Below are 19,479 nucleotides of genomic sequence, written 5' to 3' on the forward strand. Positions count from 1 at the left end.
ACTAATTAATTAAAACATGATTTTAATTATTTCGATTAAAACTATAACTGCATGTTATATAGTTATTTTAATCATCATAATTATTAAATACTTTTAATATAAGTATATTTCTTAAAAATTGTCATTTAAGTATACTTTATTTGTAATTTTAACATACTATGACATATTTTAATTAAAAAAAGTAAAAATTTAAATTTCATAATTATTTAAAGCAAAATCTATTTGATCAATGTCAGGATTGTTGAAAGCTGTTGGTTTCATTGCTCGCTGATTAGTTAAAACAATTGGAACTGTTCTTTCCTTGTTATTCTCGTCAATCTAGAAATAATATTAATATATAAATATCTTATTTTATTAATTATTTAAAAAATTAATAGTCAAAAGTTCTACCTTTTTGGGAGCCCCAATTGAAAGTATACCGTCTAAAGATAATTTTGAAGTTATTGTATTTGGATCAACATTGTTTGGAAACTTGTAACGGCGTGTAAAATTGCGAGAAATGAAACCATGCTCATCACTACGTTCATTGTGATTGCCATTTATTACAACAAAATCATCTACTACTTTAACTGACACTTCTTCAGGTTTAAACTGTTGGACGTCTAAATTGACATTAAAAGCATTTTCTTCATTCGATATTTGCATTGGACCCCAAGGGAAAAAGTTCCTCTTTCCTGGATAATTTTTTGGACCTTTTTTGAATGGACATTTATGATGTTCGAACTTTCCTGGTCCAAAATTATGTGACTCATCTTTGTGATGTTCAAAATTGTGTGGTCCAAAATGGTTAAGTCCAAAACGATGAGGTCCAAAATGGTGTGGTCCAAAATGATGTGGCCCAAAATGTTGTGGACCAAACCAATGTGGTTTAGAATGATGTGACCCAAAGTTATATGATTCAATGTTTTGTGGAGACATATTAATGATTTTGAAATTCCGGTTATCAATGTAGAACTTGAGATTTTAATTCAAAAAGTGTTGAGAATTAATTAATGCCTAAAAAAATAATTTAGTTAATAAAATTTTAATTATATTAAATTGTTATTTAAAAACGTCTCGTGGACTAATGAAGTTATTCATTTTTCTAAGTTATACTATAATAAAAAGTCTCCCTTAATAATATCATATAATTAAAATGAACAATGTAAATCCCATATAGTACACAGAAAACTAATATATAACACTAGCATGTACCTTTTAAAAATAATATAACTATTTAACAAAAAATGTAAAGAAAAAACTATAAAACAAATTATTTTAAATAATGTAAAGTAGTATCACAGATATATCACAGTTGAGTTTTAACACTTAAAATTAAAATAATTTAAAATTTAATTAATTAATTTACATCATACTTAAAAAGAAGCACATAAATATTTAATTTGTATAAAATATAACTTACAAAATCCCCAAGTAAGCAGTAATGATATTTGAAATCAACTGGCTGATATAACTGAAGTTTTGTTTTTATATACTATGAAAAATAGTACAGATCATTAAAATGTCAGGGGGGATTCAGTTGCTATGACGATATTTTTATTTTTAATTCTGCGTCATCAACAAAAACAAAAAAATTCTAGAATGATCGAGATACAGCAAATAGTAAGTATGATGTAGCGTTGTTAGCATGAGTCATATGTTCATCACTGGTCAAAAAACTCGAATAATATTATAGAGGTTTTTATAATAATAATTGATCATTATAGAATTGGACCTTATGGTGCAATCAGGGAGATAATTTAAAAGATTTAATTCATAATAGGATATAATTTTGAATGAAGAGACTACCGATAAAATTGATGTTTAATGGAAATATTTCAAACGTCTCCTAGGAAAACATTGAAATGCACTCATGATTTGAACTATATAAAAGGGGTGTTTAATTTATTGAGGAGTTATTTATTTATATAGATTTAATTGGGCGTTGTACCCCTCATCCTGTAATATTTAATCGTTTTAGTCGAAAAATTTCCATTATAAGATGCTTCTAAAAAAATAACAATGAAAAGGTCACACAATTTTGTCAAAATTATGTAATTGACAAACAATTTTTTGTCCTTTCATTTTTTTAGCTTAGAGGCGGTCTTGACTGTTCTGTCTCAGTTCAAACTGGTCCAGTTTGTAAAATTTCCGAATTATTTTATCTTTGATTTTATAAACTTTCATTTAATTTTTATTTTACTTTCAAAAATTAAAACAATTTTATCTTCGTAATTAACATCACAAAAGTGAAGAAGCATCACACATTTTTTAACTAAAAAATTGTGTAAGCTTACAGGGACATTATTAAGGCTTAGTGAGAGAGCAAATATTTTAGAACAAAAATAATTAAAAACAATTTTCTTTAGAGTAATACCCTAAATAAGGGTTAGAAGTATATTAAACTTAAAAATTAGAATCATTATTCAAATATGTTTCAGATAAGAATTTTAAAAGTTTCGTGATATAGCCTTGCTAAGAAATACATAGATATTCACATAGTATGAATGTACTGCAATCATTGATGACTTAGACATAGGAAACTATATATTTTTTTTAATTTTTATTGATAAGTTTCACGTGGTGATAACATATTTAGTAGTAGTTTTTATTAGTTACCACGGTATAAAAACTAAGAACAGATCATTTTATATGTGCTACCATAGTCAGTGAAAATTTGTGTTTTGGTTGCGGCGACGCCATCTTTATAAAATTATTCCTTAACCGTAATCATTCGTGATCATCTGCGTAATTCAGTTTTTCCTTAGATTTTCTTAAAGGAGCCAAATACATGTAGTAAGTTTCCATATTTCTAATGTTTTTATTTGATTATCCTGTTGTTGTATTACGTTTTTGTTTTCACTTATTGTTTTTGTATTAACCTAATCTATGTATTTTTCGTTAACTCTCTGTCTTGGTTGTTTTCACGTTGCTTATTCTATGGTTATAGAGACGCGGGAAGCTGATAAAAGTTCTTTATTTAACAATAATAAGTATTGAGGCTTCCAGAGTCATGTGTCACTTGTTTTTTATTATGTTATAATTCTTGTGTCATTTTACAAGTGGTTATATAGTATAATTAAGTTTTAAATCAAGATCAAAATATGATATGTTAAGATATTACTGAGTGTTAATAAATCACGTTTTGTTTTCCTTGAATACAAAATTTTCATGTAATCAGTTAGTATTTTTAAATTGGATCTTACAAAATAATTTCATTTGTTAAACATGCTAAAATCTGATTTCAAATATGGTTATAAAAATATGAATATTTTGATTAATTTAATGTATTGTAATTACATTTTTAAAATTCCTGTTATCTTGTAATCTTGGTGACAAATAAGTCTTGATTTTGTTAATTTTTAGATGAACTATTGTATCTATGTATTTGTAAACATTTACAGTGAATTTATTTTTAAGATAAATTTTTAAATGTAAATTCTCTGTTTGCATTGTAAGTATTTATGAAAATTAATTTTTTTATTACATACTAAGCAGTGACGTAGCCAAGAAATCACAGGGGGTTTAAGGGCCATGCCACCCTTGACTGTAATTTTTATTGTAAATTGAGTGATGAGCAAAAAAAAAAAAATTAGAAATTTTAATAGGAATATAGCTCAAAATTTTTTGAACTATAATTCCTCCCATCATGAAATCCTGGCTGTCATTGATACTACGTTATAACTGAATATTTAATTAATGTTAATATTTTTGTAATAAAATAGAGTAATTATTTTCTGGTATGCAATTTAAAGTTATTTATGTAAATTATAATATTTAAACATTGCTTTGGCTTCTCTTCATGTTACCTTTAATTAACCATAAAGTTGTCCAATATTTTAAGTATATTTATTATTACTTTTTATTATTAAAAATTAATAATTAAAATAAAATAAAATGAGATAATTTAGTAATGTATGGATTACTTAATTGAAGGTGTTGTTATCATCTACATATTCTATAGTGTTGGTTTAAGTGCTGAAAATACTTTCAAATGAATGAAATACTATTTTAATGATGTAAACATTTTTGTTTCAGGTTTTAACACAAAATTATTTGTTTGTGTGTATGAATGTCTTCTGAGTGAATGGAACGGTGACTAGGTCTTAAATCCAAAGTTACTGTTGCGTATACTTGTCGTCTGTCTGTTGTTGAGTAAGTTTTTATATTGTTAGTGCTGTATTTTTATATCTATCCTTTTTTTTTTTTTTTAAATCTGTAATGTATATTTTGTTAATAAGATTTACTTCAACTATTATGTTTTGTTAGTACTATTTTTTATTTTGTGTGAATAATATCTTTGTTTACTATTTTTAAATTTATTTGTAAAATAAATATATTGTATAATATATTTGTATTATTTATTTTAATTATTAACATGATACAGTTATACATTTACTATATTAATAATTAATTATAATTATAAATTATATGTATGTCTTGTTATCTAAATAATAATAATAAAAAGAAAGTATTTTATATTGATAAAATTGTTTTTTAATTTAACAAGTTAATTTAATTTTTGATGTTATAAGTTTTTACATCAGTATTTTTTTTTATTTTTTAGCTGAATCAATATATAATAAAAATAAATCAATTGCAAAGAAATGGCTACAATGACGGATCAGGTTTCTAAGTTATTAGATTTTTCTCAAAAGCTTGACATTACACTTTTAGAGAATATTGTTGGATGTATGTACACAGGCACTGGTGATCAGGTACAAATACAATTTGATTTATTTTATATGATAAAAGATTTGTTTACACATGGTGTTGGGTTTTAGCAAAGAGCTGCTCAAGAAGTTTTAACTACATTAAAAGAACATCCTGATGCATGGACTAGAGTAGATACTATACTTGAATTTTCAAATAATCAACAAACAAAGTATTTCGCTTTACAAATTTTGGAACAACTTATTAAAACTAGATGGAAAGTTTTACCTAGAAATCAATGTGAAGGAATAAAAAAGTACATTGTTGCATTAATAATAAAAACATCTTCTGATCCAATAACTATGGAAAGAGAAAAGACCTACCTCAATAAATTAAATATAATTCTTGTTCAGGTAATATCTTGGTAGAATTAAAGTTTACCATAAAATGTACCTATATTTTACCATAGGTGTTAAAACGAGAATGGCCAAAAAATTGGGAATCGTTTGTAGGTGAAATTGTTGGTGCAAGCAAATCGAATGCTAGTTTATGTCAGAATAATATGGTTATTTTAAAATTGCTAAGTGAGGAAGTTTTTGATTTCTCAGCAGGCAATATGACTCAAATGAAAGCCAAACATTTAAAAGACACTATGTGCTCAGAATTTGCACAAATTTTTGAGCTTTGTCAATTTGTTTTGGTAAATTCTTTTTTGATATTATATATGCCATTTAAATATAGCCTTGTAAAAATAATTGTTTAAGTATTATATCTGAATACTTTAAAGTAAGATTTATCAGATACATTAAAAAATATATTTTTTACAAGATTTTTGGATAGAAATTATGTGAAAAATATATAAAAGGCACTAATACCTTAATTTTATCTCAATTTTAGAGTTCTTCTCAAAATGTAGCTTTAGTTAGTGCTACGTTACATACACTATTAAGATTTTTGAATTGGATACCCTTAGGCTATATATTTGAAACAGACTTGATTGACACATTGATTTTCAAAGTATTTGATTAATTTACCATTTAGTTAATAAATATATATTAATTAAAATAAATGTTTTTAGTTTTTCAACGTTCCTATGTTCAGAAATGTTACTTTACAATGTTTAACTGAAATAGCAGCTGTAACTGTACCAAATTATGATGCTGCATTTGCAGGATTATTTTCTAAAACAATGGCACAACTTGTTGAGGTAAATAATCAAGATTATATTATGTATAAATCAATTTGTGATAAATATCAATTGTTATAGATGTTGCCCATTCATACTAATATTAAAGAGGCTTATGCATCTGGACAAGATCAAGAACAGAATTTTATTCAAAATTTAGCATTATTCTTGTGTACATTTTTGAAAGAGCATGCCCTTTTAGTAGAAAAAAGTGGTTCTAATGAAGATTTGTTAAAAGTAATTAATATTAATTTTTTATTTGCATAGTTTTATTTAGAGAAAAAAATCAATCAAACTTTCTATTTATTAATTAAGTTAGAATAATAATAAACATAATTAATTTAAATTCGACTATGTTTTAGGCACTTCATTATTTAGTTATGATATCTGAAGTTGAAGAGATAGAAATATTTAAAATTTGTTTAGAATATTGGAATAGTTTGGCTGCAAGTTTATACAGGGAAAATCCATTTGGTCAACTACAAATTGTTGGTCTGTTTTCTTTGTCTCCTAATAGCCGGCCGGATTCTAATGCCATATCTCCAAGACGTCAATTTTATGCTCCCGTTTTATCCCAAGTAAATTGTTATTTATGCCTTAATTAATATATAATTAATATCTAAAAAATTTTCAAAGGTTATAATTAACAAGAAAACCTAAGATGTGTGGAATAATGTAAAAATCTGGAAATATAAATTATTTACTGGAATTTACGTTATTTTGTATTTACATTTGTACTTTGTAGAAAGTTATGTGCTTTATTATTTTTTGTCTTAATAAAAATAATAATCTTGTTTACAGAATTCTATAAATATAATTTTAGAAGAAACTTAAATAGATATTCTTTTTTACCTTTTGTATTGAAAATTATGTTTGTTAGTTACTTTATATATTACTTTTTTTTATTAAAATGTTTCTTCAATTAAAGCATTTATTAAATACAAATAGATAAATCATACTGTAGGAATTTTTGGTATCCAAATATTCTTAGATATTACTAGATATTCTTAGTGTCATCAATTTTGATTGGCTTATAATTACTTTTGCTTGATAAATAGCGCTGCCTAACAGACTCTTACAGTTAGAGTCTAAAAAGAGTGTTGCCGAAATTTCTTATTGAATAGTCTGTTTATAATATATCAATGACTAAAGTAAAATTTGAATCCTTTTAATTATTTTAATTAGTTATTTTATTTGTATAGTTACCGCTTGATGTGAATGTATTATATTTAGGGTTAATTTTTCTGATAATGATAATTTGTTTTATTGAAGGGTTTAAGTAAAGTAGGAAGGTTCAATGAATAATCTATGCTTAAATCCTTAATGTTCTATAAAATTCTTTTACTTGCTTGCCTAATATTTTGTGTTAAATATATTATGGTGGTAAAAATAAAAAAAATTCACTGCTATAATTAAGAAAAAAATCTGTTTATATTATTTTTGTAATTACTTTTCTTGTTTAAGTAATTTTTTATGTAAATTATATTGAATGTTACATTTCAATCATTTTTAGATGCGATATATAATGATAAGTCGCATGGCTAAACCAGAAGAAGTTTTAGTGGTAGAAAATGAAAATGGAGAAGTAGTTCGAGAGTTTATGAAAGATACAGATGCTATTCATTTGTATAAAAGTATGAGGGAAACACTTGTCTATTTGACTCATTTAGATTGTGTTGATACTGAACGGATTATGACTGAAAAATTACACAATCAAGTTAATGGAAATGAATGGTCATGGAAAAATTTGAATACTGTAAGTTTTATTACTTTTTCTTATTTATTCAAACTATCTAATTGAATTTTTCTTTCAGCTTTGTTGGGCAATAGGAAGTATATCTGGAGCAATGCATGAAGAAGATGAAAAACGATTTTTAGTTACAGCTATTAAAGATTTATTAGGTTTATGTGAACAAAAAAAAGGTAAAGACAATAAAGCAATCATAGCCTCAAATATCATGTATGTCGTTGGTCAATATCCTCGATTTCTAAGAGCTCATTGGAAATTTTTAAAAACTGTTGTCAATAAACTTTTCGAGTTCATGCATGGTGAGTATAGCAATTTTTTTAATAAAATTTTCATAAAATTTTTTAGTTACCTGCATATTTCAATTTGATACAATAAGTAATTTTTATAATTTCATTGATAATATGCTATAAGAATTAATATGCTTCAATTAAATAAGTAGGTTTCATTAGAATAATAGATTTTAGGTCTTTTTTCTCGAGAAATGAATGTAACGGTTTTTAGGAAAAGTGTCTGGACATTTTTGAGATGATTTTGTAATTTTGAGTGAAAATGTTTATAATACAAAGATGTAATTTTAGCATCATTGAGAATATTAAGGCCAGAGAGAAAAGGTAAGAGTGGAGAATTGATTTGTGATAAACATTGGAGCTTTGGTTATGATTCTGAAGCAAATAGCTTGAAAAGCTTATATTATCTTGGTATTTGATGGTTTGAGAAAATGACAATGCTATAGGTCCATATAGGTTTGTGTAGTTTTCTGTATCATTAGTTTGTTATATAGAGACATATTAGAATGAAGGAGGAGTCTAATAACATTTAGTTTTGAATTAAGTTTTCTTTTAGATATTGTGCTCAAATATGATGTTCATCAAAAATGAGTTCAAAGTAATTTACTTAATTAGTTTGTGGATTTATGGTGTATTTTAAATCTATTCAGTTATAATATTACACTTTAAGAAATTAACTAATTTGAGTACTATTACACCATACAATTTACTTAGATTTTTAACTCCCATATTTCTGTTTCCTATCTTAGTGTAAGGATAGGCTTTCAAAACTTGAAACAGATAAAGCTCAAGTTGTTTAAACACTGTACAATTTTTACCTCTTAATGATAAAATATTTTAATATGAGAAAGTATCATATTAATTTATTCATTTCTATTACTAACTAAGTCATTGACTCATCATTAAAATTATAATAGACTTCCCATATAAGTAGGAATATAAAATTTGGCACAAAGATATATCTTGTAGTCCAAATTAAGGACAAAATATTTTGTTAAAATTGTTTTCTTTTAAATAAACAGTCTTACTAGTGGGAATGTTTTTTGAAGGTAGCAGGGTTAGCAGACACTTAATTTGCTCATTTTTTAGTGGTTCATAATAATAATGATATTCTTAATAAAAACTATGAAAAAATGCTAGTTGCTACACTTTCTCAAAAAATTCCACATAGTAAGTTTTTGTTGAGGATTGGTTATGTCTTGATGTGTTCTTTTTTTTATTGCTAAATTTGTTGAGAAGTTGTTTGTATATTTCCTTTTATTATTGAATGTGTTAATTTTAACATTCTTAAAAGTAATCTAAAAGAGCAAAAAATCAATTAAATTGTAATGATTTTTATTAGTCTTGTCATTTTTCTATTAATATATTAATAGATAAGAGTAAATTAAGATATTTATCAACACTTATACATAGTCCAATGATGAATGATTGCCATGCTAATTTTGATTTTTTATTGATAAAACTCCTTACATTTTTTCTGAGGACTACTATACATAGTGATTCTTTTGAGTTTATTTCTTTCACAAAAAGTGCTTTTAGTTATTTACTTACAGTTAGTTATAAAACTAAAAAAAAGTATATTATTAGATTTAAAAAATTATGATAGTTTATTAGTCTTCTAAGAATTTATTTTCATTTTGTTTCGTATTAATAATTTTAATAATTCTATTTCATTGATTTCTCATAAATTTCTCATCTTCAAAAATTTAGCAAGAGACATTTTTTAAACTAGTAAATTAGGATACTCACATTTTGATTAGTTAATATTTCTAGTCCCCTTGTTCACTATAATTTTGTCCTTTTTTATGGCAACTAACTTAGTAAAAACCATTTATTTAAAAAATATACGTTTATTAATTCTATAACTAGTTATAGTTATTTATGTTTAGAAAATACTATTTTTTTCTTTCAATGAGAACATGTTAAATAATCCTGTGGTACATTTTGATGATGAAGTATTGCATTTAAGAAATAATAATTATGATTTTTTGATTAGTCTTCCTGAAATTAACTACTAAAGTGCCATAGTGAAATAGTTGGAATATTTTATTTTATTAACTTACAAATGATTATAAGTTGGATCCAGATAACTAAATGAAGATATTTATCTAAGGAACCTATGATGTTACTTGATTCAAATGTGTATTAAGCTTAAGAATGTACTGTACTTTTAAAAACAATTTAAAAATATTTTTTTTTGTATTGTATAATTCATAAATTCAGCGCATTAATAAAACTAGTAAGTTAGGATACTCACATTTTGATTAGTTAATATTTCTAGTCCCCTTGTTCACTATAATTTTGTCCTTTTTTATGGCAACTAACTTAGTAAAAACCATTTATTTAAAAAATATACGTTTATTAATTCTATAACTAGTTATAGTTATTTATGTTTAGAAAATACTATTTTTTTCTTTCAATGAGAACATGTTAAATAATCCTGTGGTACATTTTGATGATGAAGTATTGCATTTAAGAAATAATAATTATGATTTTTTGATTAGTCTTCCTGAAATTAACTACTAAAGTGCCATAGTGAAATAGTTGGAATATTTTATTTTATTAACTTACAAATGATTATAAGTTGGATCCAGATAACTAAATGAAGATATTTATCTAAGGAACCTATGATGTTACTTGATTCAAATGTGTATTAAGCTTACGAATGTACTGTACTTTTAAAAACAATTTAAAAATATTTTTTTTTGTATTGTATAATTCATAAATTCAGCGCATTAATAAAACTAGTAAGTTAGGATACTCACATTTTGATTAGTTAATATTTCTAGTCCCCTTGTTCACTATAATTTTGTCCTTTTTTATGGCAACTAACTTAGTAAAAACCATTTATTTAAAAAATATACGTTTATTAATTCTATAACTAGTTATAGTTATTTATGTTTAGAAAATACTATTTTTTTCTTTCAATGAGAACATGTTAAATAATCCTGTGGTACATTTTGATGATGAAGTATTGCATTTAAGAAATAATAATTATGATTTTTTGATTAGTCTTCCTGAAATTAACTACTAAAGTGCCATAGTGAAATAGTTGGAATATTTTATTTTATTAACTTACAAATGATTATAAGTTGGATCCAGATAACTAAATGAAGATATTTATCTAAGGAACCTATGATGTTACTTGATTCAAATGTGTATTAAGCTTACGAATGTACTGTACTTTTAAAAACAATTTAAAAATATTTTTTTTTGTATTGTATAATTCATAAATTCAGCGCATTAATAAAACTAGTAAGTTAGGATACTCACATTTTGATTAGTTAATATTTCTAGTCCCCTTGTTCACTATAATTTTGTCCTTTTTTATGGCAACTAACTTAGTAAAAACCATTTATTTAAAAAATATACGTTTATTAATTCTATAACTAGTTATAGTTATTTATGTTTAGAAAATACTATTTTTTTCTTTTGATGAGATTATATATCTAAGATACTTTTTAAGTCAATAAAAGGCCATAGCAAATTTTCTCAAAGGGTAGGTTTTATTAACTATTGTTACTCCGGGATAGGTGGTTAATCTGTTGTTGCTGAGTGAGATGACAACACCACTTATCCAATTAATTTCTCACTCGACAAATGAAACGGCCTGTAACCAAGTTTGGAAATTGAGACTGGTTGCTTCAAACACTGTTGCTGTGTTACTGACTCTTCACACCATCTTACATGTTTATATATTATGTTACATAATAATTTATGTTATATTTCATAATATAATTATATATATTATGAAATATATTTAAAATTTAAGTATGTTTTATCTCTAATTTATTATATCATGTTTTTTATTTGTATACAAGATTTGAAATTTATTGGTTGTTTTAATTTTCTTATGATTATATATTAGAACCTACTATCTATTTGAAGATACTTATCTAAGGAACCTATGAAAAATTTAATTATAATTTTTTTGTATTTATACATTTTATACTTAAATTACAATTGCTTATGTGATATCTCTGCTAAGTTTCATTTGTTAAAATAAACAAAAAATTGAATAAACTTTGTGATGAAAACTTTTTTATTATCACAGTGATTATCATAATAATTTTTGGTTAGTGTTCCTAAGATTTTTAGTATATATTATAAATGATTAGAACTTATTTAATTTTTCCTAAAAAATTGTCCAATGATGAATTTTTGCCATGCTAATTCTGATTTTTTCATGATCAAACTTTTTAAAAATTTTCTGAGGACTGCTAAATAAATATTATTTTATTTTTTACATGGATGAATTTTGTTTTATTTAAATATTAAATGTAAACAAATAATTCATTTATTATTTATACATGTTGTTTCTCTGATTTTTAAAACCCACTCCTATTAAAAATAAACACTAGTAATAGCTAAGCTTGTTCTTATGATTTTAAAGGTATGACGACATTTTTACTACATCTCCAAATGATACAAAATATCTTGACTACTTAAATTTTTTCTCATGGAGATCTCTATTGAGATAGAGATTTACTGTGAGAATATTCATAGTGTCAGTTTTCATCCATTTGTATTAGTATTTATTTTCATTTCAAAATTTTTATTTAATATTTAATATTTTAGAAACTCATGATGGAGTTCAAGATATGGCTTGTGATACATTTATAAAAATTGCTTTAAAATGTAGAAGATATTTTGTTCAAGTGCAAGTTGGAGAAGCAATGCCTTTTATTGATGAAATTTTGAATTCTATGGCAACAATTACCAGTGATTTGCAACCACAACAAGTATTTAAAGTTGTTTAGTAGTTTTTATTTGTTAACCATGAACATTTTAATTAGGTACACACATTCTACGAAGCTGTTGGAATAATGATTGCTGCCCAAGTAAATTCTAAAATTCAAGAGCAATTAATTGACAAGTACATGCTTTTACCTAACATAGTGTGGGATGATTGTATCATTCAAGCTTCTAAAGTAATACATTTGTTTATTTAGAATTTTAAATTAATGTTAACTGTCACAAATACAATTTTTTTAAAATTTATTTCAAGTTTTTAATATTTTAAGTCTTTAATTTATAATTTCATTTTTTTTTTAGGATGTTGAGATATTAAAGGAACCAGAATTTGTGAAACAATTGGGTAACATTTTAAAAACTAATGCCCGAGCATGCAAGTCACTTGGTCATCAATATGTTGTTCAAGTAAATATATATATGATTTAATTACATTTTTCTCCTTTATTTATCATAAACTATTTGTTTAGTTGGGTAAAATATATTTGGACATGTTAAATATATATAATGTCATGAGTGCTAATATTACTGATGCTATCACAACTAATGGAGACAGTGTTACTAAACAGCCATTGATTAAGAATATGCGTGTAATTAAAAAAGAAACTTTACGTTTAATATCGGACTGGATTTCAAAGTCTAATGATAATGCAATGGTAATGATACATTAATTGTCATACTTTTTTTTTAAAGTATCCAAAGAAAAAATATTTAACTTTTTACATGTTAGGTGCTGGAAAACTTTATTCCTCCTCTTTTGGAGACTGTATTGGCTGATTACAGTAAAACGATGCATCCATCTGCAAGAGAACCAGAAGTTTTAAGTGCCATGGCCACCATCATTGATAAACTTCAATCTGACATCACACCAGCTGTTCCAAAGATATTAGATGCTGTATTTGAAGCTACATTAACTATGATAAATAAAGATTTTGAACAGTTTCCTGAACATAGAACCAATTTCTACCTCCTTTTACAAGTATATATCAATTTTTATTTGGTTATTTTACATTTACAATATAAAATTGAAATAATTGTACATTTATTGTTCTAAGGCGATAAATAATCATTGTTTTGTGTCATTCCTTTCAATACCAGCACCTCAATTTAAATTAGTTCTAGATTCAATATTTTGGGCTTTTAAACATACTATGCGGGATGTAGCAGAAACTGGATTATTGGTAAAAACATTTTATTTATTAGTTCATAGTATTAAATAGTTGCTATACTCCTATATAATCTTATATTTTTAATTTTCAATATTATTCATGAATGTATTAAAGCAACTTTTGTAGATTATTGTGTATTATTTAGAATTTTTACAGATTTATCTGAATACATGCTTCTAATTATAAATAAAATAAAATTATATAACACAATTCTGTACTTCTGTTCCTGATAAAAGGAATTTACACACACACACAGATATATATATATAAATAAATTCCATTGAATAATTAATAAATTCCTTTGAAGTGATAGATGATCCAAACTATTTGAGCATATTTAAGATATTATTTAATTAACTTTTTAATCTCTTGATTATTTATAATGTTTCATTTTTTTTTATTTTAGATATTATATAAATTATTACAAAATGTTCAGCAACATAAACAAGCTGCTCAAAGTTTCTATGTCACTTATTTTACTGATATTTTACAACATGTTTTTTCAGTTGCTACTGATACCTCACATACGGCTAGTGAGTAATTTTATTTTTTTATTATTATTTGTGTCATGAAAATAAATAATCATTTTCTTTTAAGGTTTATTGATGCATGCTCAAATTTTATCATACATGTTCAAATTGGTGGAAAGTGATCGTATTGAGGTTTTATTAAGTGCGCCTGGTGCTCCACCCGATGGTGAAGTTACTGAAAAAAATGTTGCATATGTGCGTGATTTTGTTGCATCTCTCTTAAAAACAGCTTTTCCCCATTTAGCTGATCCTCAGATTGCCCTTACTGTCCAAGGAATGTTTAATCTTAATCATGATCTAAATGCTTTCAAAGACCATCTTCGAGATTTCCTTGTTCAAATTAGGGTAAGAAAATAATATTATCTTTAACTGAATTTTTTTAACATGTATGTACAATTTATTAACTTGATAATTTTATTTATGTATTTATTTTTTAATTTAGGAATTTACTGGTGAAGATATTTCTGATTTATATCTTGAAGAAAGGGAACAAGCTTTAAGACAAGCACAAGAAGAAAAACGTGAAATCCAAAAATCAGTACCTGGTATATTAAATCCACATGAAATCACTGATGATATGCAAGACTAGATAAGAATATAAAGCGGTTATCGCATCACTTAAAAACCTAATGGTTATGTTAAATTTGGTTATTATTTAATCTTCCTTATCCATTCAATCAGAATATGGACTTTAACTCGGTAGAATGTTTAGTCATTTATTTTTTCATTAAATCTGTTTTTTTCTATTATAAAAATCAGTGTATTAAAAATGAAACTAAAACTTAAGTTTTGTTTGTTATATAAAGATATATTCAATTTATTGGGTAATAATTGACAGGCTCATTGCATTTGTTTAAGTTTTGACTTATTTTGGCACTTGTAAGCATTTATGGTTTATCATACCCACCTATTCTATTTAGACTACTCTGTAAGTTTTATCACTAGCATGGTAAAAGTTTTTTGTATTACATTCTATGCAGTTCTACGTTTGAAACAATAGTATGTCCTCCTTTTTCTCAATAAATTGGTTGAATATTTGTATATATTTAAAGAAAATTGTGAATTTAGTTTTTTTTTTTTTTGTTAATTTATAAATTATTAAAAACTAAAGTTTGGTAAAAAGACATAGCATGTTAAAACAACACTCTTAAATGATGGTTGAGTTTTATATTTTAAAACCTAATTGTAAAAAATCATTGTACAAATTTTTCTTTATTTTTTTATATTAATAATATGAACGAGTTAATGAACTTGACCTTACAGTTTAGCATTAAAATTTTGTTATCTACTATTTAATAAGTTCACTATAATTTGTTCCCAATTAGGTTCTAGTGTTATTGGCATTTAATAAAGTTAAAATGACTTTTTATAAAATTATTTGTATAAAACCTTGTTTTTCAATTTAAATTATAAATAAGACTTTTTTAACAGAATAGTCTTAAAAGTATATTCAACATTGGTATATCAATTAAGGGCTATATGATGTGTAGAAATTAATACAAATTTCCTTTATTCATTCATAACTATTTGAAACTTAGTATTGATATTGTCTAATTTCATCATCTAGTATTTTCAAAATTCTATATAAAATATTGTTTCATGACAAATTGGTATTTGTTTATCTAAGAAGCATTTACATTTTAATTTCTTTTTGTTTCTTTTGTGATTAATTCCACAACAATAACAATCCTGCATCTTCAACAATAATAATTTATTTATAATTAGATCTATAGTGTTAAACATCTTTATTTAATAAATCAATGAATATTAAAAAATCTGTTAATATTTTTAATTTGTGAGTTTCAGTATTTCATTAATTTTCTTTTTACCAATTATCTCTTAATATTAAGTGAAATTTTACATAGTAAATTTGTGGTATTATGTATGTATGTATTTCAGTGGACCTAATATTTAAAATTTAAGAACTATTAATAAACTAATAATATTGCTCAATAAAACTAAAAATGCCATCTGAAAATTTATATTTCATCAAGAATTAATATATTTTCTTACTTTAGATAATGCCAAATCTTCTTCATGTTGATTTATTGAAACTTGTTTTTTTTTTTGATTAGTTAAGGGTAAATAATTTTGATTATCATTATTCTGATAGTCTTAAAAAGAAGAAAATATTATAATTTTCTATTTATTTAAATTCTGGTTTACTTTTAAAAATATTTTTTGATATATAAAATAAATAAAATTACAATAATTGTTAGTAATAAGGCTGTGATAAAAGAGATGGGATTTTATATTTGGGATCCCGTAAAAAAATAAAATTTTGTGTTAGTTATGTTCAAAATTGAAATTTCTTTATGGATAATCTAAATATATTTACATGCAAAATAAAGGCATTCGTATTTATTTTTGAAGTATTATTATTCCTGATTACAATTGAATGACTAATTTGCTTCTAAATTATTTTTACATGATGTATAAAAATGTTTAAATAAATAAAAATACTTTAAATATTTTCACGATTAATTACATTTTAATAGAAGTAAAGATGATTTACTTGCATGCTGATTTTGAATGATTATACTGGTGTTTGAGCTAGATAAATTGTTATCCGCGTTACAAAGAGAATAATCCAGTGGGTTATTCAATTTGTTAATGTAACAGTTTTTTGAGTGGCAATTTTCACATGAGATATTTGTTTTCAAATTCTTTGTTTCTTGTTTCTTGTCATCAGAGTTATTACTTTGTAACATACTACGATACATTATTTTTGAGTAGCTATTTGGGCTGGGTGTAGTGGGTAAAGTTTTTGCTTTGTTTTGATGTCGTTCTTTATAAGCGATAAGTTTTTTCAAATCTGAAATATTTTGTATCAGACCATGATTTTTATTCGTGAATTATAAGTTTTACACATTTTATTTAATAAATATGTACTTTTGTGTGAAATTTTTTTTTAAGTCACTTCTTTATTTATTCATGTTAATTCTATAATAAACTACTACTACATACCTTCTATAAACCTGTTTAATATCTCTGGTGCTATGTTTGTGTAACCCAATATTTCTAAATGCCTCTTTACCTCGTATGGCTCTATATGCATATTTGCAAGCTGTAATAACTACTTTAAGATATAATAAATATTGAAATTAAAATGACAGGTAAATTGTTAGTTTTAAGTTTCTAGGTATAATGTTTATCAGCCAAGATTTTTGTATAAAACAAATGTAATAGATTTAAATTATTGATTTCAAAACAAAAATTGATTTTATTTTGTAAATAAAATATTTTGCTGCTGACATAATTTCTAAGTAATATCTTTCAAGGTGCCAATAATATTGGAGCCATTTCATTTCATTGTGATTTTATTTTTTGTATTATGTAGACAATACCTATTTATAATATTTGTTGGTTTCAAATAAAGCATTTACTACTAATATGTTGCTCAGCATAACTTTTGTTATCAAAAATTATAATCATGCAAACAAATTATTATTTAACGGTGTTAGATTTAATATTGGTGAAGAATTTACATGCAGATAAAGCTATTGAATGAAATGAATAAAAGTTATTTTTTGAAGTTATTAATTTTTCGAGGACCTATATAATATATAATTTAAAAAAATAATATACAGATTGATGCTTTTATTAGAACACACTAAATTCTTCACAAAATAAATACAATATTAAAAAAAAAAAAAGTACAGTGCAGACGCAGTAGTTTGGATAAATATAGATATCAGACAGTGATTAAAGTCACTAATATAAAAAACGCTTCGATGCAAATATCTAGATAGTGTTTAATTTTGAGGAGGAATTGTTGGATTATTCCAAAAACTCAAAAGAAACTCCTTAATAACTATATTTGTAAATATAGATTTATAAAAAAATTAAGAATTATTAATATATAAAGAAAAAAATTGTTAACTTTCTTAAATCGATTATTCCGACTTTCGTTAGTTAATTATCATTTCAGTTACGAAATTGACATTGTAATTTATCATAAGCTATTGGTGGCTAGAATATTTTTTTTGAAAGGACAGCCTCCCTCTTTCCTTTTAATACACTTATTGGATTGCACATTGATAGCTGTAAAAATTCTCATTAAATATATTTATAACATTTAAATCTTTTTTATTTATTGTAAAACGGAGGTACTTGCCGCCATTTTATTTATATTCTATAACCAAAAATGAAGACATAAATTTAAAAATATTGAAAAACGTAATTATAACAGGATAAACGGTTGTTTTTCACACAAAAAATGTTTTTTTATTTAACTTCGTAGCCGTACATATAGAAAATTAGTCGTTAGGGTAATTTTTTTTCTTAACTTATAAAATGTATCATAAGTTTTAATTTACCATGTGTTTGCCAAAATCTTTCGGAAACTCAGAATATTCTGAGATTTCGAAATATTAAAAAAGTTAAGTTGTAAAGGTAAAGTTTGTGCATAAGTTAGTGTTAGGGATTTTTACTGAGGGCAGTAAATTTTCATAATTTAAAAAAATTTATATTAAATCAAAGAAAAATACCTAAGGTATTTAAAAAAAAATATAGATTTTGATTAATATTAACTTCAAATAAGTTACGGGAGTATTTAGAAAATAAAGGTAAAACTTTTAAAATAGCAATTTTAATGGGGTTTAACCTTATTTAAAGAGGACGAGGAATTTTTTTTAAATTTTTGAATGCAATCTCTTATAAAATAACATTTTAGCTAATTTTTCGTATTTAAATCTATAGTAATCCATTTTAACAGTAAATACTTAGAACTACTAGACTTAATATTATCTAACATTTTATTGTCAATTTATATGTGTCATTCGGCTTTACTTATATTATTTTATTAAAAAATTTTAACCTTTAAAGTATAACTAAAATTGTTTATGATTTCAATAATTGTAATTACAATGTTATTAAATCATAAATAGCTTCAATTAATTGGCCAGTTAAAAAGATAGATGTATAAATAATGCTATTGAAAAATTTTATAATTTTATTCTCAAGATTATTGATAATAATTGTGCATTTGTGCTTAAGTAAGTATCCAATCTGGTTTAGTTAAACATTGAGAAAATTATTATTAAAAAAAAAAACAAGCTCACAAATTGTATTAACTGTCAATTACTACTTAAGCCATATTTTTTCATTTATTTGGGGTAAGTGTGATTTGCAGTCTCAATTAGATTACAGTATGGATATAATGTACGACATT

The 19,479-nt window shown here is 24.4% G+C and overlaps 2 protein-coding genes, 1 long non-coding RNA gene and 2 other non-coding genes across 9 annotated transcripts; 3 read left to right on the forward strand and 2 right to left on the reverse strand.

Moving 5' to 3' along the window:
* Positions 1–117: 117 nt before the first annotated feature.
* LOC126905532 (alpha-crystallin A chain-like) lies at positions 118–1,569 on the reverse strand. 2 transcript variants are annotated; one of them, XM_050685319.1, is made up of 3 exons: positions 1,403–1,569; positions 391–996; positions 118–318 (listed from the first exon to the last, which is right to left on the reverse strand). In XM_050685319.1, the coding sequence occupies exons 2-3, from the start codon at positions 916–918 to the stop codon at positions 190–192; spliced, it is 657 nt and encodes a 218-aa protein (XP_050541276.1). In that variant the 5' UTR covers positions 919–996; positions 1,403–1,569; the 3' UTR covers positions 118–189. The 2 variants fall into 2 exon arrangements, with proteins under 2 accessions (XP_050541276.1, XP_050541277.1); XM_050685320.1 differs by lacking the exon at positions 1,403–1,569 and adding an exon at positions 1,195–1,341.
* Positions 1,570–2,637: 1,068 nt separating this feature from the next.
* LOC126905529 (exportin-1) lies at positions 2,638–17,700 on the forward strand. Of its 4 annotated transcripts, none has more exons than XM_050685304.1 (20): positions 2,638–2,775; positions 4,018–4,134; positions 4,547–4,697; positions 4,764–5,045; positions 5,102–5,332; positions 5,530–5,649; positions 5,711–5,839; positions 5,900–6,055; positions 6,181–6,396; positions 7,332–7,574; positions 7,633–7,867; positions 12,434–12,597; positions 12,652–12,786; positions 12,911–13,015; positions 13,078–13,263; positions 13,338–13,586; positions 13,663–13,788; positions 14,183–14,309; positions 14,374–14,651; positions 14,749–17,700. In XM_050685304.1, the coding sequence occupies exons 3-20, from the start codon at positions 4,587–4,589 to the stop codon at positions 14,893–14,895; spliced, it is 3,240 nt and encodes a 1,079-aa protein (XP_050541261.1). In that variant the 5' UTR covers positions 2,638–2,775; positions 4,018–4,134; positions 4,547–4,586; the 3' UTR covers positions 14,896–17,700. The 4 variants fall into 4 exon arrangements, with proteins under 4 accessions (XP_050541261.1, XP_050541264.1, XP_050541263.1 ...); XM_050685306.1 differs by lacking the exon at positions 2,638–2,775 and adding an exon at positions 3,141–3,159; XM_050685305.1 differs by lacking the exon at positions 2,638–2,775 and adding an exon at positions 3,353–3,433.
* LOC126906457 (small nucleolar RNA snoR53Y) lies at positions 9,266–9,343 on the forward strand. Its single transcript, XR_007704273.1, has one exon. It is a non-coding gene; the product is annotated as a small nucleolar RNA snoR53Y (small nucleolar RNA).
* On the reverse strand, positions 9,810–10,492 carry LOC126905534 (uncharacterized). Its single transcript, XR_007704023.1, has 2 exons — positions 10,376–10,492; positions 9,810–9,869 (listed from the first exon to the last, which is right to left on the reverse strand). It is a non-coding gene; the product is annotated as an uncharacterized LOC126905534 (long non-coding RNA).
* On the forward strand, positions 12,001–12,074 carry LOC126906456 (small nucleolar RNA snoR53Y). Its single transcript, XR_007704272.1, has one exon. It is a non-coding gene; the product is annotated as a small nucleolar RNA snoR53Y (small nucleolar RNA).
* Positions 17,701–19,479: the final 1,779 nt, after the last annotated feature.

This window comes from Daktulosphaira vitifoliae, unplaced genomic scaffold (assembly GCF_025091365.1).
Source record: "Daktulosphaira vitifoliae isolate Bord-2020 unplaced genomic scaffold, ASM2509136v1 Scaffold_4, whole genome shotgun sequence".
In the NCBI taxonomy this organism is placed as follows: domain Eukaryota; kingdom Metazoa; phylum Arthropoda; class Insecta; order Hemiptera; family Phylloxeridae; genus Daktulosphaira; species Daktulosphaira vitifoliae.

Excerpts from the sequence above, each read along its gene's own strand:
- LOC126905532 (XM_050685319.1), bottom strand. The coding sequence starts at position 918 with ATGTCTCCACAAAACATTGAATCATATAACTTTGGGTCACATCATTCT. Across the intron at positions 319-390 it reads CAATTGGGGCTCCCAAAAAG|ATTGACGAGAATAACAAGGA; the intron begins GTAGAACTTTTG and ends TATTATTTCTAG.
- LOC126905529 (XM_050685304.1), top strand. The coding sequence starts at position 4,587 with ATGGCTACAATGACGGATCAGGTTTCTAAGTTATTAGATTTTTCTCAA. Across the intron at positions 5,840-5,899 it reads CAATGGCACAACTTGTTGAG|ATGTTGCCCATTCATACTAA; the intron begins GTAAATAATCAA and ends CAATTGTTATAG. Across the intron at positions 13,587-13,662 it reads ATTTCTACCTCCTTTTACAA|GCGATAAATAATCATTGTTT; the intron begins GTATATATCAAT and ends TATTGTTCTAAG.